This window comes from Myotis daubentonii, chromosome 2 (assembly GCF_963259705.1).
Source record: "Myotis daubentonii chromosome 2, mMyoDau2.1, whole genome shotgun sequence".
Lineage (NCBI taxonomy): Eukaryota > Metazoa > Chordata > Mammalia > Chiroptera > Vespertilionidae > Myotis > Myotis daubentonii.
Window position 1 is genome coordinate 67,857,229 of NC_081841.1, and position 23,460 is coordinate 67,880,688.

Consider the following 23,460-nt stretch of genomic DNA (forward strand, 5'->3'; position numbering starts at 1 on the left):
AAAATCAGTGTTTCTGCCTGGCCAGCGTGGCTCCATGGTTGAGCATCGACCTATGAACCAGGAGTCATGGTTCAATTCCTGGTTAGGGAACATGCCCGGGTTGTGGGCTTGATCCCCAGTTAGGGGGCCTGCAGGAGTCAGCCAGTCAATGATTCTCTCTCAGCATTGATGTTTCTATCCCTCCCTCTCCCTTCCTCTCTGAAATCAATAAAAATATATTTAAAATAAGTTAGTGAGGATGTGGAGAAATTAAAACCCTCATGTTGCTGGTGCGAATGTAAAATGGGTATAGCTACTTGGAAAAATAGCTTGGCAATTCCTCAAAAAGCTAATCTTAATTATCCTAATGACCCAGCAATTCTACTTCTAGGTGTACACCCAAGAGAAATGAAAACATGCTTACACAAGAACTTGTACATGATTGTAGCAGACTTATGCATAATAGCCAAAAAGGATACAACCCAAATATCCATCAGCGATGAAGGAAGTAAAATGGGGCATAGCCATACAGTGGAATGTTATTCAACCTGAAGGAAATAAGTACTAATTTTGCTACAACAGAATGAATCTTGAAAACAAATATAAATGAATAAAGCCAGACACAAAACCCACATCAACACTAATAAAAGAGAAAAATGGTAATTTGCGTACGAGCTACACTTTTCATTGGCTAATCAGGGCTATATGCAAATTAACTGCCAACTAAGATTGGCAGTTAACTGCCAACAAGATGGCGGTTAATTTGCATATGTAGGCACAATGCAGGGAGGCGAAAGGGAAAGCAGGAAGAAGCCCCCTGCCACTGACAGTGATTGAAAACCCAGGGGGGAGCTAAGAGCTGGGGGGCAGGGCAAAGGCGGCCCTGGGGCCGCCTTTGCCCTGCCCCCCAGCCATGATCGGAGAATCAGGCGCCTTTGCAGCCCTGGCCAGTGATAGCAGGAAGTAGGGGTGGAGCCAGCGATGGGAGCTGGGCACGGTCGAAGCTGGCAGTCCCGGGAGCTAGGGGTCCCTTGCCTGGGCCTAAAGCGGAGCCCACGATCGCGGGGCCACTGCAGCTGTGGGTCCCCGCTGCCCGGGCCGGACACCTCAGCCAGAGGCGTCAGGCCTGGGCAAGGGGCCGATCCTGGGATTGGAGGGTGATGGGGGTCAACGCCTGAGGGCTCCCAGTATGTGAGAGGGGGCAGGCTGGGCTGAGGGACACTCCCCCCCACACACACCCAGTGCATGAATTTCGTGCACTGGGCCCCTAGTATTATATAATTTCATTTATATGAAATGTCCAGAATAAGCAAATTCTTAACAATAGAAACTTGATTACTTGTTGCCAGGGGATGGGGCAAAGGGGATTTCCATTTGGGGTGATGAAATGTTCTAGAGTTAGTAGTGATGATTGCACAATCTTGTGAATATACTAAAAACACTGAATTGTACATTTTTTTTTTTATTGCTTAAAGTATTACAAAGGGTATTACATATGTATCCATTTTATCCCCCCGCCCTAGACAGTCCCCTAGCCTCCCCTATCCCCCAGTGTCTTATGTCCATTGGTTATGCTTATATGCATGCATACAAGTCCTTTAGTTGATCTCTTACCCCCCTACCTCCTGCCCCCCAAGCCTCCCCGGCCTTCCCACTGCAGTTTGACAATCTGTTTGAGGCAGCTCTGCCTCTGTATCTATTATTGTTCAAAAGTTTATAATGGTTTCTATTGTCCATGAATGAGTGAGATCATGTGGTATTTTTCCTTTATTGACTGGCTTATTTCACTTAGCATAATGCTCTCCAGTTCCATCCATGACGTTGCAAATGGTAAGAGTTCCTTCCTTTTTAGAGCAGCATAGTATTCCATCGTGTAGATGTACCACAGTTTTCTAATCCATTCATCTACTGATGGGCACTTAGGCTGTTTCCAGATCTTAGCTATGGTGAATTGTGCTGCTATGAACATAGGGGTGCATATATCCTTTCTGATTGGTGTTTCCGGTTTCTTGGGATATATTCCTAGAAGTGGGATCACAGGGTCAAATGGGAGTTCCATTTTCAGTTTTTTAAGGAAACTCCATACTGTCTTCCATAGTGGCTGCACCAGTCTGCATTCCCACCAGCAGTGTACAAGTGTTCCTTTTTCTCCACATCCTCTCCAGCACTTGTTGATTTGTTGATGATAGCCAGTCTGACAGGTGTGAGATGGTACCTCATTGCTGTTTTGATTTGCATCTCTCGGATGATTAGTGACTTTGAGCATGTTTTCATATGTCTCTTGGCTTTCTGAATGTCCTCTTTTGAAAGGTGTCTATTTAGGTCCTTTGCCCATTTTTTGATTGGATTGTTTATCTTCCTTTTGTTAAGTTGTATGAGTTCCCTATAAATTTTGGAGATTAGGCCCTTATCAGATATGTCATTGGCAAATATGTTTTCCCACACAGTGGGTTTTCTCGTTGTTTTGTTGATGGTTTCTTTTGCTGTGCAGAAGCTTTTTATTTTGATGTAGTCCCATTTGTTCATTTTTTCTTTAGTTTCAAGTGCCCTAGGAGCTGTATCAGTGAAGAAATTGCTTCGGCATATGTCTGAGATTTTGTTGCCTTTGGATTCTTCTAGAATTTTTATGGTTTCCTGTCGTACATTTAAGTCCTTTATCCATTTTGAGTTTATTTTTGTGTATGGTGTAAGTTGGTGGTCTAGTTTCATTTTCTTGCATATATCTGTCCAATTTTCCCAACACCATTTATTGAAGAGACTATCTTGGCTCCATTGTATGTTCTTGCCTCCTTTGTCAAATATTAATTGAGCATATTGGTTCGGGCCGATTTCTGGGCTCTCTATTCTATTCCATTGATCTATATGCCTATTCTTGTGCCAGTACCAGGCAGTTTTGAGAACAATGGCTTTGTAATACAACTTGATATCTGGTATTGAGATCCCACCTACTTTGTTCTTTTTCAGGATTGCTGCAGCTATTCGGGGTCTTCTTTTATTCCAGATGAATTTTTGGAAAGTTCGTTCTAGATCTCTGAAGTATGCCATTGGTATTTTAATGGGAAGTGCGTTGAATTTATAGATTGCTTTGGGTAGTATGGACATTTTAATGATGTTGATTCTACCAATCCATGAACACGGTATGTTCTTCCATCTGTTTATGTCTTCCTCTATGTCTTTTTTCAACGCCCTGTAGTTTTCTGAGTAGAGGTCTTTTACCTCTTTAGTTAAGTTCATTCCTAGGTAGCTTAATTTTTTTGGTGCAATGGTAAACGGGATTGTTTTTATAATCTCTCTTTCTGAAAGTTCACTATTGGTGTATAGAAATGCCTCAGATTTCTTGGGGTTAATTTTGTATCCTGCTACATTGCCAAATTCATGTATTAAGTCTAGTAGCTTTTTGATGGAATCTCTAGGGTTTTGTATGTATAATATCATGTCGTCTGCAAATAAGGACAGTTTTACTTCCTCTTTTCCAATTTGGATGCCTTTTATTTCTTCTTCTTGCCTAATTGCAATGGCTAACACTTCCAGTACTATGTTGAACAGGGGTGGTGAGAGGGGGCATCCCTGTCTTGTTCCTGTTCTTAGGGGAAATGGTGTTAGTTTTTGTCCGTTGAGTATGATGTTGGCTGTGGGCCTGTCATATATGGCTTTTATTATGTTGAGGTATGATCCTTCTACTCCCACCTTGCTGAGAGTTTTTATCAAAAATGGGTGTTGAATTTTGTCAAATGCTTTTTCTGCATCAATTGATATGACCATGTGGTTTTTTTCTTTCAATTTGTTTATGTGATGTATCACGTTTATTGATTTGCGGATATTGTACCATCCTTGCATCCCTGGGATAAATCCTACTTGGTCATGGTGTATGATCTTTCTGATGTACTGCTGGATCCGATTTGCTAAGATTTTGTTGAGGATTTTGGCATCTATGTTCATGAGGGATATTGGCCTGTAATTCTCTTTCATTGTGTTGTCTTTACCTGGTTTTGGTATTAGGGTGATGCTGGCTTCATAGAATGAGCTTGGAAGTGTTCCTTCCTCTTGAATTTTTTGTAGTAGTCTGAGGAGGATAGGTTTTAGTTCTTCCTTGAATGTTTGGTAAAACTCCCCTGTGAAGCCGTCTGGTCCTGGGCTTTTGTTTGATGGAAGCTTTTTGATGACTGCTTCAATTTCTTCCATAGTTATTGGCCTGTTGAGATTTTTAGATTCTTCCTGATTGAGTTTTGGAATGTTGTATTTTTCTAGGAATTTGTCCATTTCCTCCAGGTTGTCTAGTTTGTTGGAGTAAAGCTGTCCATAGTATTTTTTAACAATCATTTGTATTTCTGTGGGGTCTGTTGTTATTTTGCCTCTATCGTTTCTGATTTTATTTATTTGGGTCCTCTCTCTCTGCTTCTTGGTGAGTCTGGCTAGAGGTTTATCAATCTTGTTTATCCTTTCAAAGAACCAGTTCTTGGTTTCATTGATTTTCTGTATTGTTTTTTTGGTCTCTATGTCATTTATTTCTGCTCTAATCTTTATTATCTCCTTCCTTCTGCTCACTCTGGGGTTTTCTTGTTGCTCTCTTTCTAATTCTTTGAGTTGTAGAGTTAGATGATTTACTACCATTTTTTCTTGTTTTTTGAGATAGGCCTGTAGAGCTATAAACTTCCCTCTCAGGACTGCTTTCAATGTGTCCCATAGGTTTTGGATTGTTGTGTTTTCATTGTCATTAGTTTCCAGGATGTTTTTAATTTCTTCTTTGATCTCATTGGTAACCCAATCAATATTTAATAGCATGCTATTCAGCTTCCAGGTGTTTGAGTATTTTGGGTTGTTTTTATTGTAGTTTATTTCTAATATTATGCCATCGTGGTCTGCGAAGACGCTTTTTATGATTTCAATCTTCTTGAATTTGGGGATACTTTGCTTGTGACCCAATATATGGTCTATTTTTGAATATGTCTTATGAGCATTTGAGTAGAATGTGTATTCCCTGGCTTTGGGGTGAAGTGTTCTGAAGATGTCTATTAAGTCCATCTGATCTAGTGAGTCATTTAGGATTGCTGTATCTTTGCTGATTGTTTGTTTAGAGGGCTTATCCAGTGCTGTCAGTGGTGTATTAAAGTCTCCTACTATGATTGTATTGTTGTCGATCTCTCCTTTGATATCTTCCAGGAGTTTTCTTATGAATTTGGGTGCTCCTACATTGGGTGCATATATGTTTACCAGGGTTATATCTTCTTGTTGTATTGATCCCTTTAGTATTATGAAGTGGCCTTCCTTATCTCTTGTTATGGCCTTCACTTTGAGGTCTATTTTGTCCGACATAAGTATTGCTACCCCAGCTTTCTTTTCCTTTCCATTTGCCTGAAAGATATTTTTCCATCCCTTCACTTTCAGTCTGTGTGAGTCCCTTCTAATGAGGTGGGTTTCTTGTAGACAGCAGATGTATGGGTCATGTTTTTTTATCCATTCAGCCACTCGATGTCTTTTGGTTGGAGTATTTAGTCCGTTTACGTTTAAAGTTATTATTGAAAGGTACTTGTTTGTAGCCATTTCTTTTTTTGTGTGGCTGTTTTCTTTCTGAGCTTTTTATTTCTTATTTTTATACCAGTCCCTTTAGCATTCCTTGCATTGCTGGCTTGGTGGTGACAAACTCCCTTAGCCTTTTTTTGTCTGTGAAGCTTCTTATTTCCCCTTCAAGTTTGAATGATAGCCTTGCTGGATAGAGTATTCTTGGATTCAGTCCTTTGCTTTGCATCACTTTGTAAATTTCAGTCCATTCTTTTCTGGCCTGATGTGTTTCTGTTGAGAAATCATTTGACAATCTAATGGGAGATCCCTTGTATGTAACTTTCCATCTCTCTCTTGCAGCCTGTAAGATTCTCTCTTTGTCCTGAACATTTGCCATGGTGATTATGATGTGTCTTGGTGTGGGTCTTTTCGGGTTCACCTTGTTTGGGACTCTCTGGGCTTGGGTGACTTTTTTCTTCCCCACCTCAGGAAAGTTTTCTGATATTATTTCTTCGAGTAGGTTTTCTAATCCTTGTTCATCCTTCTGTTGTTCTGGTACTCCTATTATTCGTATGTTGTTTCGTTTCATGTTGTCCCAAAGCTCCCTTAGGCTCTCCTCCTGTCTTTTAATTTTTTTTCTCCAATTGCAGTACATTTTGGGTGTGTTTTGCTTCCTTGTCTTCTAATTCACTAATTCGGTCCTCCGCTTCTCCTAGTCTACTGTTGATACTTTCAATGGAGTTTTTCATTGCAGCTATATCATTCTTCATTTCTTCTTGGGTCTTACTTAAGTTGTTGATTTTTTCATCTGTTTCTTCTAGCTTCTTCCATATGTTATCAATTTTTTCATCTGTTTCTTCTAGCTTCTTCCATATGTTATCGATTTTTTCATCTGTTTCTTCTTGCTTCTTGCAGAGGTTGTCGATTTTTTCCTCCATCCGGTTTATGCACTCTAGGATCCTTATTCTGAATTCTTTATCTGTTATGTTGCATGCCTCTGTATTACTTAGCTGCTTTTCTGGAGAGTCCTCCTTCTCTTTCCTTTGGGGGTTTCTTTGTCTACCCATGTTTGATCTCACTGACGTTGAGTCGTTCAGTGGTTGCTCCCTTGGTGGCAGTGACTCCTTGGTCTGTGGTTGCTCTTCGGGCGGTTGCGGTAGCAGCTGCTCTTCAGTTGTCAGCAGCTCCTCTGGTGGGTGCTGTTCACAGCTGTGGTGGCTCTTCTGGCTGGTGGGGCGAGGTTTCACGTACAGCTGCTGTTCCTCAGCAGAGGATGTGGTGCTCAGGAGGTTGCTGTTGCTTGGATCTGCTGCGTTGATTTAAAGGCACAAAATACAACACAACAAGGCACCACGTACCAGGCACTATACACAAATATATTCACGATATTAATAACCCCAATTAAAGGTGACCACCTGAATTAAGAGAATTAGGGGATAAGGAAGAAGGAAGAGAAAAAGATAAAAGAGAAAAAAGAAAAGAAAAGTAGGGACCAAAAAAAGGAGTGCAAAAATGAAATTGGGAAAAAGGAGGGGGGAAAATAAAAGCGAGAAAAGAAAAGAAAAAAAAAAGAGCGAAAAGAGAGAATGAATTGGAAGAGGGGTAGAGACTTTTTATATGAGGAGAATACTCCTATAGAACAGCCATTAATCCCAACAAATTCCAGCAACAGCTCCCTGGATATGAATGCAAACTAGAAACAACCAATAATATAACGATGAAAATAGAATGGAGAACACTAATCCCAAAATAAAATAAAGAGAAAATAAAATGGCACTTTAAAAAATGGTAAAATGGTAGCGGTAATAATACTGGTTAAAAATAAGAAGGTAGTAATTAAAAGGGTAAAATCAGGTGATGGAAAAAGAAGAAAAGAAAAGAAAAAAAAGAACAGAAAAAAAAATGAAAAAAAAATTGGTTTCTTAGTGAAAAAGTGAAAAAAGAAAAAAAAATTGCAGTAGTGAAGGTCCTTCGTTTCTTCTATTCTTCAGTGTGGCTCGCCTTAGACCTTCCAGGTATTCAGGAGAGTGTTGAGTTTCCCTGCGATATACTGTTCCTCTGTGTTGTAAACCACAGTCCTTATTTTAAAGCATGCCGCATTTATTTCCCAGACTGCCTTATTTTGTGTTTAGCAAAGAGTCAGTTTGTGGGTCAGCCTCTGGGTGGCAGTATTCTGGGGTTGGCCTCTGAGGCTATAGGGCCTCTCTGTCCAGTGGAAGTTCACTGCCCAGAGCTGACTGCGTAATAGTTAGTTACCAGCGCTATGTTGTTGCTGGGATTGAAAATCCCCCTATAGGCCAGACCCTATTAACTCCCAGGGACTGATCAGGTTATCTTAATCCTTGATCTCGTACAGGGTGGAATCTGGGTGTGGCTGTGCTCCTTGCCTGGGGGCTGGGGGGAGGAGTCTCACTCTCTGGAGAGGGTGGCTACCCCAGTCCTGGGCTCAGGGGTGTCTCAGCACTCAATTCACTACCACCTCTCCCGGCTCCCCCTCTTTCCCCAGTCTCTCCCCAGATTCCACTCCTCAGCACACTCTCCCTCTCTTCAGCACAGGTGAGTGTCTGTATCCGAAATGTCCCATGAACAGGATTCAGTGAAAACAAACAAACAAATGCCGGCCGCGGAAACGGGGAAGGCTTGGTTTCTGTAAGCTTCTTCTCTTACTGGGACTGCATGGTCAGGTCAGCTCTTCAGGCTGCCCCCTTTAGGCTCAGTCCTCCGTGATCACAGAACCCAGCTCTCAATTTCCCTGGCGGCGCCAGGAATCCCGCGGTTCTCCTTTCCCCCCGTCAGGGGCTGTGCCTGTCCCAGGGGACGCGGCTGTCTGCCACGCGGTCTCCTTCCGACTCTCTGGGCTCAGAGGTCTGGCAAACTTTCCTGCCCAAATCCCTGGGTTTTTTTTACCTTTCCAGGGGAGTTCTGCTCTTCCCGGCTGCAAACCCTCTCACCAGCTGAGCAATTTCGCCAATTCAGTGTGAGTGTTACTAGCTTCAGCTGCTCGCTCCATTTGCTCCGGGACACGACCTGGGACGCGTCTGCCTATATCGCCGCCATCTCGGTTCTCCTGAATTGTACATTTAAACATGGTTTTAATACTATGTAAATTTATCTCAACATTTGTAAAACATGACAAGTTTTGTTTAGAATTTTAAAGCAAACATTAAAAATACAAGGTTTTGATTTCTATTTCTCCATTCTTGTACAAGTGGAAGAGAATATGTGTTTACCAAGGATTAATTACTTTTGAGATAACGACTAAGAACAAGTAAAGTCAGCTAATTAGGTAGCTCACTTCTTTAAAGAAGAGCAAAGTGTAAGTCTCATTTTTCTAAACAGTGTGGTAAGTAGGTAGGGCTGCTATCCATATTTTGCATGTAAGAGATAGGAGATTAAGGGGTTAGTCATCTAGCAATGTGACTCAGACCAGTAATTTACAGCCTTTCTGCCTCAATAACAATTCTTCTCATGTTCAAAGCGTTAGCTCATGCCTAAATACTTCGAAAATTTCTTTCCCTGGAGTAATTTAAGACTGTGTCAAATTTGAACATCAGGTGGCATAAATACAAAACATTGAGATAAGAAGCTTGCTAGCCATTAGTAACATGTAAGAAGATTCTAGTGTTAAGTTCTGGTGGGTGGAATATTAAAGAATAGATATTTGAAATCTCTTGTACAAGACATTCCTTAGCATATCCCACTAATTAATCCAGTTGGTTTTTAAAAAAATAGTAATATGCTTTAAACTCTTGAGATTGAAACCAAGGAAAATGAGGAGTAAAAACAGGAGTAAATACTGTTTTTAGAATTGCAAAGAATTTTTAAAGTACAGTGAGAAACCCAGAAATCATAAAGTTCTGAGTTCCAAATTGAATGAGTTTAGGAATCTCCTGAGATTTGCTTTAAAGTACAGTCATGTGTCTCAGGGATACCTTCTGAGAAATGCACCATTAAGGGGTTTTGTCATAAAAACATCAGTGTGCACTTACACAAACCTAGATGGTATCGTCTGCTACATACCTGGGCCCCGTGGTATAGCCTTTCGCTCCTACGCTACACAAGCCTGCACAGCATGTTACTGTGCTAGATCCTGTAGGCAAGTGTAACACCATGGTAAGTATTTGTATATCTGCACTCAGAAAAGGTACACAAAATGTCTGAGGCTGATGCCCACACATAACACAGCACAGTTTTACAGCAAACCTTTTTTTAAGTAGAAGGAGTACACTCTAAAATGACAATGAGGACCGGCCGCTGTGGCTCAGTGGTTGAGCGTTGACCCATGAACCAGAAGGGCACATGCCCAGGTTTCAGTCTCCTTCCCCAGTAGGGGGCATGCAGGAGGCAGTGGAGCAATGGTTCTCTCTCATCACTGATGTTTCTCCCGCTCCCTTCCTCTCTCTGAAATCAATTAAATAAACAAAATGACGAGAAGTGTAATGTAGTAAATATATAAACTAGTAACAGCCGTTTATTATCAATATCGTGTGCTGTGCATAACTGTATGTGCTACACTTTTATACAACTGGCAGTGCAGTAGGTTTGTTCACATCAGCATCACCACAGACATTTTACAGCAGCTGTGTTGTCATTAGGAGACGGGAATTTTTCAGCTCCCTTATATTCGTATGGGACCATTGTGATATATGTGGTTCATCAGTGGATTGAAACATTATTCAAAGCATGACTATAGATATGTAATTACTCATGGTGAGAGCAAAACTCAGCCCTGGCTGGTGTGGCTCAGGTGGCTGAGCATTGTTCCATTCCCCCTCAGGGCACATGCCCGGGGTTGTGGGCTTGATCCCTAGTAGGGGGCATGCAGGAGGCAGCTGGTAGATGTTTATCATGTTTGTTTCTCTCTATAACTTTCCCTCCTTCTCTCTCTAAAATCAATAGAAGCATATTTCTTTTAAAAAGAACAAGCCCTGATTTTGCCTCTTGTTTTCTTGCATGCCTCAGATCAATTTAATGAAAGTGATGAGCAACTGGCTGCTGGGGGCCATCACCCATGTCACCCTAATCAGAGTCATAGAAAGCTATCCCTTTACATAGGCAGGGCGGTTGGAGCACTGTCTCATCCATGGTCTTCTAGGTCAGTAGGAATAGCACGCTATTTGCCCCATTTTACAGGCTAGTAAACTGACTCTCAGCCACTAGTGATTGGAATCAGGCAAAACTCTCTTTGACCCTTACAACCTCGGGTGATGGGTATCAGCATGAGGATGGCCCACCAGAATCCAAGCAGCAGGTGGCTGTGGCGGATGGAGACGGGGCTACCCAGCAATGCCCTAAAGGGTCAACCCTCATTCAACAATCAGTATGCGACACTCCTACCACTGTCAGAGCCAAGAGGATGGAATCATCATTCTCTGCCTCTGCCAACTTTTCCACACCAAGGCTGCTCTCGAAATTCATTCTAGGGATCCTTGAGTCCATCCTTGCTGCTTGACACAGTCGCTGCAGGGAAGAAACATCTGCACAGCATATGTTTCAAGGGACCTGGCGTATATGGCATACTGTTCTTAATATGTTTGCTCCCCTTCTTGGCACTATGTGTTTTAACCAAGGTCACCTCTCCGAGAAAGGTTGTTTCTCCAGGTAAGGATTTTCCCCTGAAGTTAGGGAGGGAATAAAACCCCTTAACTAAATGTCAGGCGGGTAGTTAATCACTTTAACTATGAACAACCACCCTTAAGCTACATAATCTTTACTCCCTGGAATGGAGATAAGAAACGCCCTAACCTTTGGAATAGAAATTGACAGGATTAAAATCAACTGGTATAAATACAGATGTAACAAGACAATAAAAGACAGAACTTAGCAGGAGATCCTGGCTGGAGATCCTGGCTAGGCTGCTGATCAACTGAACGCTGTCTCCGTGTCATTCCTTCTTCACAGACTCCTTCCACACCTTTGCGAACCCCTGGACCTGCTGGGGTTGGACCCGAGCAGTCGAGGGGCGGGAAGAAACCCTGGACAGTGGCTTGGATAAGCGGATGCCCACAGAAAAAGCAGGTTTGAAAACGGGTTTGATGTCTCGTTTCTGCAATTGGTGATGAATCCAGTCCCAGGGACGACAGAGACGTCCCCCTATCTACCCCCCACGTCTCTCACCCCCGGATCTCAAACGCGCTGGTAACTGCCGGTAATCCTGTAATCTGTCCCGCCTCGGAGCCTGCCTCGAACAGCAGTAGCGGGAAGTGCGCACGCGCACTGCTGGCGGCGCCGGCTGATTTAAAAGCGCAGCGCGCGGGCGGGCAGTGGTTTTCTTGAAGGAAGGGGAGCTTGCGGGGCGCAGTGTTTGCGGCTGAGGGACCAGGTAGCGGTAGCGAGCGGCAACACCGGCGGCGGCGGGGCAGGGAACCGAGGAAAGGTGTTGCCATGGCGATGGCAGTGGAGGACAGCGCGGTGCAGGTTGTGGTTCGGGTCCGACCCCCCACCCCACGGGAGCTAGAAAGCCAGCGGAGGCCTGTGATTCGGGTGGTGGGTGAGAGGGTTCTGGTGTTTGACCCGGAAGAGCCCGATGGGGGCTTCCTTGGCCTGAAATGGGGCAGCGTCCATGACGGCCCCAAGAAGAAGGGCAAAGACCTGACCTTCGTCTTTGACCGGGTCTTTGGCCAGGCGGCCACCCAACAGGATGTCTTCCAGCACACCACCCACAGCGTCCTGGACAGCTTCCTCCAGGGCTACAACTGCTCCGTGTTTGCCTATGGGGCCACGGGGGCCGGGAAGACGCACACCATGCTGGGAAGAGAGGGGGACCCCGGCATCATGTACCTGACCACCATGGAACTGTACAGGCGGCTGGAGGCCCGCCAGGAGGAGAAGCAATTCGAGGTGCTCGTCAGCTACCAGGAGGTGTACAATGAGCAGATCCACGACCTTCTGGAGCCCAAGGGACCCCTTGTCATCCATGAGGATCCCGACAAGGGGGTGGTGGTACAAGGACTTTCCTTCCACCAGCCAACCTCAGCTGGGCAGCTGCTGGAGATGCTGACCAGGGGGAACCGTAACCGCACACAGCATCCCACTGACGCCAACGCTACTTCCTCTCGCTCCCATGCCATCTTCCAGATCTTCGTGAAGCAGCAGGACCGCGTTCCAGGTCTGACCCAGGCCCTTCAGGTGGCCAAGATGAGCCTGATTGACCTGGCTGGCTCCGAGCGGGCGTCCAGCACCCACGCGAAGGGGGAGCGGCTGCGGGAAGGTGCCAACATCAACCGCTCCCTGCTGGCCCTCATCAATGTCCTCAATGCCCTGGCCGATGCCAAGGGTCGCAAGTCCCATGTGCCCTACCGGGACAGCAAGCTGACCCGCCTGCTCAAGGACTCCATTGGAGGCAACTGCCGCACAGTGATGATTGCTGCCATCAGCCCCTCTAGCCTGACGTATGAGGACACGTACAACACCCTCAAGTACGCCGACCGGGCCAAGGAGATCAAACTTTCACTGAAAAGCAGTGTGGTCAGCCTGGACTGTCACTTCAGCCAGTACGCCACTATCTGCCAGCAGCTCCAGTCTGAGGTGGCCAGTCTGAGGGAGAAGCTTCGAATGTATGAGGCAGGAGCCCAGGCCCCACAACAGGACCTTCCACAGCCCCCCAAATCAGGCACTCCACAACCACCCCTTTCCAGCTCCTCCCCACCATCTCATCTTCCCAGCCAGCCCTGCACCCCAGAGCTCCACCCAGGAGCTGCAGTCCTTCAAGAGGAAAGCCTGGGGGCAGAGGTCCAGGTGGAGAGGGTCAGGGAAGGGAATTCTTCAGACCAGGAGCAGCCCTCCGAGGACAAAGACAAAGACTCGGCCAAGGAGGTCCCGATCCGGGTGTCAGAACAGAGCCTCCGACAGTCACGGCTGGAGTCCCCTGGCCTGACCCTGGAGGCCCAGCAAGCCGTGGGCCACCTCTCACCACAGAACCTGGAAAGGGACCGTTCTAAGCAGTTGGCGCTGAAGGTGCTGTGCCTGGCCCAGCGGCAGCACTCCCTGCTCCAAGCAGCCAACCTCCTGACCCCTGACATGATCGCAGAGTTTGAGACCCTGCAGCAGCTGCTGCGAGAGGAAAAACCTGGGCCTGGAACAGAGGCCTCCAGGACTCCTGGCCCAGCCAGGGAGGCACCTCTGGCTCAGGAGCTGTGTTCAGAGCCAAAGCCTCCAGGATACTCTGGCCCTGTGACCCGGACCATCGCAAGGCAACTGAGTGGCCTCATGCACGGTCTGGGGGCCCCACCTGGGCCTGACAGCACCCCTGCCCAGGCAGCTCTGCAGTCTGTGGAGAAGAAGAGAAGGAAACTGAGCCCCTCAGAGCAAGACAGTCATCAAGCCCCAAGGCTGGGGACCAAGCGCCAGCACCAGTCCCTGCCCTGCCTGCGAAGGGGGTCCCTGCCTGAGACTCAGCCTTCACTCGGACCCACCACCCCCAAAAAGGGAAGGGTCTCCTCCCCCTGCCACTCCCCTCGCTTCTGCCCAGCCACAGTCATCAAAAGCCGGGTGCCTCTGGGCCCTTCCGCCCTGCAGAACTGCTCCACCCCGGTGGCCCTGCCCGCTCAGAACCTCAACATCACCTTTGACTCCTCCGAGGAGTCCCCCTCAAAGCTGGGCTTCCATGAATGCGCTGGCTGGGAAAATGTGCCCCAGAACAGGCTGGATCAGCCCTTCATCCCCAGTGGCCCCGTGCCCCTGTTCACCACGAAGGGCCCCAAGCCAGCCTCTTCCTTCCCTGAGACCTCATCCCGCAAGAAGAGGTGCATTGTGAGTTCCTCCATCGCCCGCCGCAGCCGCATCGCCCGCCTCCCTAGCAGCACCTTGAAGAGGCTAGCGGAGTCCCTCACTGCCCCAGGTGACTAGCGCTGGGAACAGGGATGGTCTCGGCTGGCTACCGTGACCAATGAAAACAGGAAGTAGGAAGTGACAAGGTGGGCAGAGACCCAAGGACCTGGGAGTACTTCCAAGCATCTCAGGAATCCTGAGGAGAGATGGGAGATGGGATGGAAGAGAACAGTGGGACCGAGCCGGACTTGTCTCCTTTCTCCCTGCCACACACACCCCCCCCCCCCCCACTGGCCTGCAGAGCCCCCCTGCAGTCCCCACGGCCCTGGCAACCTTCAGAGCCAGAGGGAACTGATGAGGGTTAGGGAAGTGCTGTCAGCCGGGAGATGCATTGCCAGGGTGTCCTGACTGCTGTCCCCTCTTGGATCCTGGAGCAGCCTGCACCAGGAGCCCTGACCTGCCTTCCTCAGCTTGGAGCAATGAACCCCAACACCCTCTTCCTTTACTCACCCTCCTCTCCTAGTCATTCATTCTGCTACTCACGCTCTTATTCATCTCTTGTTATATTCAGCTTCTCAGCATGTATGTATACATTTGTGAGTGCTAATGTGTTGCTATTTTAAAGGTGCTCCCCATCCCCTCTCCCCCGCAGTTTATAACACTCTACCTGCAGGCAGGTGGCTGGAGGTCTTTGTTCGGCGTCCCCAGTCTAACACAGGGCTCTGTCTAATGATGGCAGTGGAGGAGGGATGACGAGGAGGAGGGGGCCTGGTGCGGAGCCCCAGCTTGGCTCTTCCTGGTTTTGTATGCATGCATATAAGCATAACCAATGGACATAAGACACTGGGGGGTAGGGGAGGCCAGGGGATTGTCAAGGGCAGGAATAAAAGGAGTCATATGTAATACTCTTTGTAATACTTAAGCAATAAAACAATTTAAAAAAATAAAAAGAACCAGCCCTAGCTGGTTTTGCTAAGTGGTTTGAGTGTCAGCCCACAGACTGAATCGTGTCCAGTTCGATTCTGTCAAGGGCACATTCCTTGGTTGCAAGTGGGCATTTGCTAGAGGCAACCAATTGATATGTCTCCCTCACATTGATGTTTCTCTCTCTCTCTCTCTCTCTCTCTCTCTCTCTCTCTCTCTCTCTCTGTTTTCCCTTCCTTTCACTCTCTCAAAAAAATTAATGGAAAAAAATCCTTGGGTGAGCATTAACAACAACAAAAGAACAAAATTCAGCCAAGTAAATTTGAAGTTCTACTTGGCTTTATGAAGCAATTCATGAACCATGCTTTATTTCATCTAGCATCTAGAAGGGTACTCAGAAGGTGTGAACAAAATGGAAGGTTTTTGTAGGGAGCAGGGTGAGGCAGGGGAGCTGTTAACAAAAGGAAAAATCATTTTTTAGACCAGGACATCTTTTAAGGGAGGGCAAGGGTTTTCAGTCTCATAAATTGCCTCTTCTCTGGGGTGATGGGGAGGGGAGGAAGAGGGCCCACATGACAGATGACCTCATTGGTGTTGACCAGAAAATTCCACACTGGTTAAGATTACATTTCTGGCCCTAGCTCGTTTGCTCAGTGGATAGAGCATCGGCCTGCAGAACTGAAGGATTCCAGGCTCAATTCCGGTCAAGGGCACATGCCCAGGTTGTGGGCTCGATCCCCAGTAAGTAGGGGGCATACAGGAGGCAACCAATAAATGATTCTCTCTCATCGATGTTTCTATGTCTCCCTCTCCCTTCCTCTCTGAAATCAATGAAAATATATGTATTTTTAAAAATCAATAACATATTTTTTAAAAGAAGAGATTAGACACATTTATAGTAAGTTTTCATTAAGATTTGGTGACCAGAACTAAGCTATTTTATATCACTAAAAGCAACCTAAAGTCCCAGGACTGCCCTGTCCAATCTACAGTAGACACTTTCTGAAAAGAGCCAGATAGCAAATACTTTAGGCATTGCAAGCTATGCATATACAGTGGGGCCTTGACTTACGAGTGTCCCGACTAACGAGTTTTTCGAGATACGAGCTGTCTCTCGGCCGATTTTTTGCTTCCAGTTGAGAGCTAAAATTCGGGTTATGAGCCAGCTTCAGATACCCGACCGCTAGTTGGCGCAGCAAGTGTCACAGTGAACGCCACAACATCAGCCCAGCATCACGTGTCTCACTCGTTCACTTTAAGATTTGACATACGAGTACTTTGAGTTACGAGCTCCGTCACGGAACAAATTAAACCCGTAAGTCAAGGCCCCACTGTACAGTCTCTTTCACTGCTACTCAACTCTACTAATGTATCCTGAAAGCAACCAAACCTAAACAAAGGAGCATTGTGCCATGCATTTACCTAATGACACTGGAATTTGCATAATTTTTACATCACAAAACATTTTCCTCCATTTTATATTTTTTCACTGAAAAATGTAAGAAAAAAAAAAAATCTTTAGTCACAGGCTGTACAAAAACGGGTAGAGAGAGGGCCAGAGACAGGCCCAGGAAGGATCCTTCTGTTTCCAGGGCTAGTAACATACAGTATCATCAACCTCTAGAGGGAGCTCTAGGATTTCAGAGTAATTTACTCTTTGAATTCAGGGTAAAAACCTGAGATTTGGCCTTTTTAAATGTCCAGAGCTGACTAGGTTAGTCATAGTGCAAGCTACTCAATCTCTATTCAAAGGATAGTTGCAGAGAGAGAGAACTGTAGAAGAACCTTGAAGCACCTGATTTATTTCTTTTACTTAATCTCACCAAGGCTGTTTCATGACAGGCCACAAAAGCATTATGCCATGGGGAATTTTTTTTTAATAACCTTCTAAACTCATTGCAATTTGGTTTCTTTCTGCACTCTGATGCCCACATCATCAGAGACCTTGGGGCCATGTCCAACTGGGCAGTTTGCAGGGTTTATCCTATTTAACAAAACTGACCATTTTCTTTTCCTTGAAACTATGTCTCTTCTCTTCATGATTTTTACCCCTCACCAGTCCTTTTGGCCAGCTTTTCGCAGTCTCTTTTCATGTTTTTTAAAAAATATATTTTATTGATTTTTTTACAGAGAGGAAGGGAGAGGGATAGAGAGTTAGAAACATTGATGAGAGAGAAACATCGATCAGCTGCCTCCTGCACACTCCCCACTGGGGATGTGCCTGCAACCAAGGTAAAGGTACATGCCCTTGACCGGAATCGAACCTGGGACCCTTGAGTTTGCAGGCCGATGCTCTATCCACTGAGCCAAACCGGTCAGGGCTCTTTTCATGTTTTATTGCCCTGTTTATCCTGTAAATATTTTTTATTCTCTAGAGTTCCAGATGGACTCCGCACTATTTTTATCTTACTTACCCATGGTTTCAAAATTCTGTTTTTATTGTCCCAAGCCTAGACTTCCAGTTCAAATTCCCATGCTGAACTTTGGGCTCTCTATTCATTTACCTCCTAGACAATGTATTTGGGTGTTCTATGGGCATCTCAGTAGAACAAGTCCAAAACTTAAGTTATCGTCTTCCATCCTGATCTCCCCATCACAAATTCCCCACCTCGGTCATGGCATCAGTACCCATCCAGTTTCCCATGTCATCAATAGTAGACGGGATCTCCCCAGCCCAGGCCCCTCTAGGGAGAACTGCAATCCCCACTCAGAGGTGAGTCCTGTGGCCCTTCCCCCAGGCTAGAGATAATTGGATTTGGGTGGATACTGAACCCATCTGGATCCATCAGGTTAACTCCTGGGATTATCTTCAGCTTAATCTAGGACTGGTGAAGCTATGCGCATGGAGAAGAATGGAAGGTTGGTCAACAGAGAGATTAAAATTGATACATAAAAAGAAGCAGAGAGTAGAAGCAATGACCTTCAATAGAGTAATTTTGACCCTGCCTTCCCGACTCCCCTCCTGCCTGTGCCTTGTGGTGCGGGATTGCCTGTGTCCCTGGATCACCACCTTCTGGATGTAGGCTAGTTTGCCTCTAAGTTTTTGTAATTCCTATATTCCCTCTGTTGAATTATCTAACATGAGTTTTGTGTGCCTGACTGGGAATCAAACCGGCAACCTTTCGGCGCACAGGACCATGCCTAACCAACTCAGTCACACTGGCCAGGGCTCATATAAGTTATTTTTTTTAAATATATTTTATTGATTTTTTACAGAGAGGAAGGGAGAGGACTAGAGTGTCAGAAACATTGATGAGAGAGAAACATCAATCAGCTGCCTCCTGCACACTCCCCACTGGGGATGTGCCCACGACCAAGGTACATGCCTTTGACTGGAATCAAACCCGGGACCCTTCAGTCCGAAGGCCGACGTTCTATCCACTGAGCCAAACCGGTTAGGCCATATAAGTTATTTTTAAACAGCTTTATTGCAGTATAATTTACATATTGTGATGGAATTAATTTTGTCACCCCCAAATTTTATATGTTGAAATATATATACTAACCCCAACTACAGAATAGAGCTGTATTTAAAGATAAGGTCTTGCCGAAACCGGTTTGGCTCAGTGGATAGAGCGTCGGCTTGCGGACTGAAAGGTCCCAGGTTCAATTCCGGTCAAGGGCATGTACCTGGGCTGCGGGCACATCCCCAGTAGGGGATGTGCAGGAGGCAGCTGATCGATGTTTCTCTCTCATCGATGTTTCTAACTCTCTATCTCTCTCCCTTCCTCTCTGTAAAAAATCAATAAAATATATTTAAAAAAAAAAAAGATAAGGTCTTTAAGATATAATTAAATTAAAATGCAGTCATTAGGTGGACCCTAATCCAATATGACTGGTGTCCTGATAAGAAGAGGACTTTTGGATGCACACCTGTACAGAGGGAAGAGGGTGTGAAGATGGAGAAGACCATCTACAAGTCAAGGAAAGAGCCAGGAACAGACCCTTCCCTCTCAGCCCTTACAGGGAATGAACCTGCTGACATCTTGATCTCAGATTTCCACCCTCCAGAATTTGAGAAAATAAATTTCGGTAGTTTAAGCCCTCCAGTCTGTGATACTGTACTCTGTTATGGCAGCCCTAGTGAACTCACGCACATACCATAAAATTCACCCATTTCCGTGTATAATTCAATTATTTTTTATTAAATTAACAGAGTTGTGCAATCTAATATGAGAATATTTTCATCATGCCTAGAAGAAAACTGGTTCCCCTTTGCAGTCACTTCCCGTTCCCACCTTCAACCCCCAAGCAGCCACTAATTTACTAATTTTCCCTCTCTATATATAGATTTGTCTGTTCCGGACATTTCATATAAATCCTCTCCAATGATTAGGGAATTTTATATCATGATTACCTGTTAAAACCTCTTTTTTTAAATTTTTTTTATTGATTAAGTTATGACATATGTGTCCTTATCCCCACAAAACTTCTTATATTGGGTCCAAATGTACTGCCCTGTGACTTCTACACAGTAACATATTCCTATTACAGTTTAGGTGTAACATAGGTTAGACAAATTTATGGCATGTACCACAGAATAGCTGGAACTGAAATATTCCATCCAAATGACTATTGTAATCATACATTAAGAAGTGATCGCTGCTTTTTTGCAATCAATAAGGGAAAAGGTTGTAGAAAGAGACTATGGGGGCCTAGCTGGCGTGGCTCAGTGGTTAAGCATCAACCTATGAACCAGGAGGTCACGCTTCGATTCCCGGTCAGGGCACATGCCCAGGTTGCAGGCTTGAAGACCAATGGTTCTCTCTCATCATTGATGTTTCTATCACTCTCTCCTTCTCCATTCCTCTCTGAAATCAATAAAAATATAATAAAAGACACACACACACAGAGAGAGAGAGAGAGAGAGAGGGACTGAGACTATGAGGGAGAATGCTTTTTTGAGTTGCAGGAGGATAGAGACGGCCCAGGAAGGATTTCAATAGAACTGCTCATGAGAAACCCTTTCTTCATGGTGAGACCTGAACTGACAAGCTATTCCCCCAGAGCTGCTCAGGCACATCTGATAGCTAATCAAGACATTCCATCTAGACCACGTGCTCAGGGCCACACCCAGACAGACAGCATCCACACTGCCAAAGATCCATTTAGTTGAAATCTATCTAGGCCAGTGGTTCTCAACCTTCCTAATGCCACGACCCTTTAATACAGTTCCTCATGTTGTGGTGACTCCCAACCATAAAATTATTTTCGTTGCTACTTCATAACTGTAATTTTGCTGCTGTTATGAATCGTAATGTAAATATCTGATATGCAGGATGTATATGTTACAAATTGAACATAATTAAAGCATAGTGATTAATCACAAAAACAATATGTAATTATATATGTGTTTTCCGATGGTCTTAGGCGACCCCTGTGAAAGGGTCGTTCGACCCCCAGTTTGAGAACCGCTGACCTAGGCCAATATGTCAAAGCTGCAAATGAGGAAGTCTGCTTTCGCACCTAGAAGAATTGCCCCCTGCTAACCTTACCAGCCCTTAGTGACTAGGAACTGAAACCATGTATAGGTATGCATGCATATGTAACACCTTATTTGAGAATATTGATGAAGGGCCGTGTGTGAGCAGGCACTTGGGATACATCATGAATAAACAAAGGCGTCTGCGCCTGTGGAGCTAGCATTCTAGAAGAGAGTCAGAAAATAAAGACTGAGCATAATAAAGAGCTCAGCTAAAGAGATAAGTTGGAAAGTGTTAAATAAAATTAAAGAAGGTAGGAGGGTTTGGAGTGCTGGAGGGAAGCATGGACAAGGTTGCAATTTTGTCTTTTACTTTAAAAACAGGGCACTTGATTGAGGCATGATTGACATACAAACACTGTACATGTTTACTGTCTACAACTTGATAACTTTGGAGATACATGCACATCAGCAACACCATCTGTGCCATAGATGTGTTCATCACCTCCAAACGTCTCTTTCTGCCCTCTTCATGGTTTTCTCTCTTCTTTTATTTGTGATGAGGTTGCGATTTTATTTTTTTTTAATTTATATATATATATATATATATATATATATATATAATATATATTTTTTAAAATATATTTTATTGATTTTTTACAGAGAGGAAGGGAGAGAGATAGAGAGTTAGAAACATCGATCAGCTGCCTCCTGCACATCTCCTACTGGGGATATGCCCGCAACCCAGGTACATGCCCTTGACCGGAATCGAACCTGGGACCTTTCAGTTCGCAGGCCGACGCTCTATCCACTGAGCCAAACCGGTTTCGGCTAAATATATTTTTCATGATTTCAGAGAGGAAGGGAGAGGAAGAGAGAAATAGAAACATCAATGATGAGAGAGAATCATTGATTGGCTGCTTCCTGCACGCCCCCTACTGGGGATCAGCCTGCAACCAGGGCATGTGCCCTTGACTGGAATTGAACCTGGAATCCTTCAGTCTTCAGGCCAACACTCTAGCGAAACCGGCTAGGGCTGAGGTTGCGATTTTAAATAGGGTAAAACCCTAGCTGGTTTGGCTCAGTGGATAGAGAGTCAGCCTGCAGACCGAAGGGTCCCAGGTTTGATTCTGGTCAAGGGCACATACCTCATACCTTGGTTGCAGGCTCTGGTCAGGGCGCATGCAAGAGGCAACCAATCAATGTGTTTGTCTCACATAGCTATTTCTCTCTGTCTTCCCCCTCTCTTCCACTCTCTCTAAAATCAACGGAAAAATATCCTTGGGTAAGGATTAACAAATAATAAATAAATAAGGTAATTTATGTAGGCCTGATTGAGAAGGTGCATTAGAGCAAGACATGAAGGAGGGGAGAGAGTTAGCAGTTATTGCTGGAAAGAGTGGTCTGGGCAGAAGCAACGGCCAGGTAAACTCCCTGAAGCAAACGCATTCCTGGTGCGTTGGAGGAACATCCAAGAGTGTGGCTGAGTAAGCAACAGGCGGGTAGCAGAAGATGAGGTCAGGTGGGCAACAGGGAGCCAGACCACGTAGGCTCTTGGTGTCCTTGCAAGGACTTTAGTTGTTATTCCCAGTGAGATGTGAGACAAGGAGAGCAACCTGATCTGACTTCAGTTTGGAAACGGCCCCTCTGGCTGGGCTGGAGGGGAGAGACAGGGAGCAGGAGCCTGAGTCAGGAGCTGAGTTCAGGACCCAGATAAGAGATAATGGTGTTTGTCATCAGGAGCCGTGGACATGCTATGTTTGTGCAACTGGAGATTTATTTTATTTTAAATATTCTTTTTAAATTGTTGATAGTATTACAGCTATTTCCCATTTCCTCCCTTCCCTCCCCGTCCTCCCAGCCCTTCCCCCAGGTCTCCACCTCCCTATTGCCTGTGCCCATGGGCGATGCATATAAGTATATAAGTTCTTTGGTTTGTCTCTCCTTGTCTCCCCTCCCCCACATCGAGATGTGTCAGTCCGTTCCATGCCTCCATGCATGTCGGGTCTTATTTTGTTGGTCATTTCATTTTGTTCATTAGATTCCACAAATAAGTGAGCTCATGTGAAATTTGTCTTTCTCAGATTGGCTTATTTCACTTAGCGTAATACTCTCCAGGTCCCTACATGCTGTTGCAAAGGGTAGGAGATCCTTTTTACGGCTGCATAGTATTCCATTGTGTAAATGTCTCACAGCTTTTTTACCCACTCATCTACTGATGGGCACTTGGGCTGTTTGCAGATCTTAGCTACTGTAAATAACGCTGATATGAACATAGGGGAGCACATATCCTTTCTGATTGGTGTTTGGGGGTTTTTAGGATATATTCTCAGAAATGGGATCACTGGGTCAAACGGAAGTTCCATTTTTAATTGTTTGATGAAACTCCATACTGTTTTCCATAGTGGCTGCACCAGTCTGCATTCCCACCAGCAGTGAACTAGTGTTCCCTTTTCTCCACATTCTTGCCAGCACTTGTTTGTTGATTTGTTGATAGCCATTCTGACAGGTGTGAGGTGATGTCTCATTGTGGTTTTAATTTGGATCTCTCCGATGATCAGTGACTTTGAGCATTTTACCATATGTCTCTTGGCCATTTGTATGTCTTCTTTGGAGAAATGCCTATTAAGGTCTTCTGCCCATTTTTAAATTGGATAGTTTGTCTTCCTTTGGTTGAGTTGTATGAGTCCTTTATATATTTTGGATAGTAAACTTCTATCAGCTGTATCATTGGCAAATATGTTCTCCCATTTAGTGGGCTCCTTTTCATTTTGATGGTGGTTTCTCTTGCTGTGCAGAAGGTTTTTATTTTGATGTAGTCTGGAGATTTATTTACCCAGCAAATCTTCATAGGCACTGTGCAATGC

At 45.0% G+C, this 23,460-nt stretch overlaps 1 protein-coding gene across 1 annotated transcript; it reads left to right on the forward strand.

Annotated features, from left to right (window-relative positions):
* The first annotated feature begins 11,718 nt into the window (after nt 1-11,718).
* Nucleotides 11,719-21,172, forward strand: LOC132227917 (kinesin-like protein KIF18B). The gene is made up of 2 exons (XM_059683582.1): nt 11,719-18,712; nt 18,948-21,172. The coding sequence occupies exon 1, from the start codon at nt 11,863-11,865 to the stop codon at nt 14,323-14,325; it is 2,463 nt and encodes an 820-aa protein (XP_059539565.1). The 5' UTR covers nt 11,719-11,862; the 3' UTR covers nt 14,326-18,712; nt 18,948-21,172.
* Nucleotides 21,173-23,460: the final 2,288 nt, after the last annotated feature.

Excerpts from the sequence above, each read along its gene's own strand:
- LOC132227917 (XM_059683582.1), top strand. The coding sequence starts at position 11,863 with ATGGCGATGGCAGTGGAGGACAGCGCGGTGCAGGTTGTGGTTCGGGTC.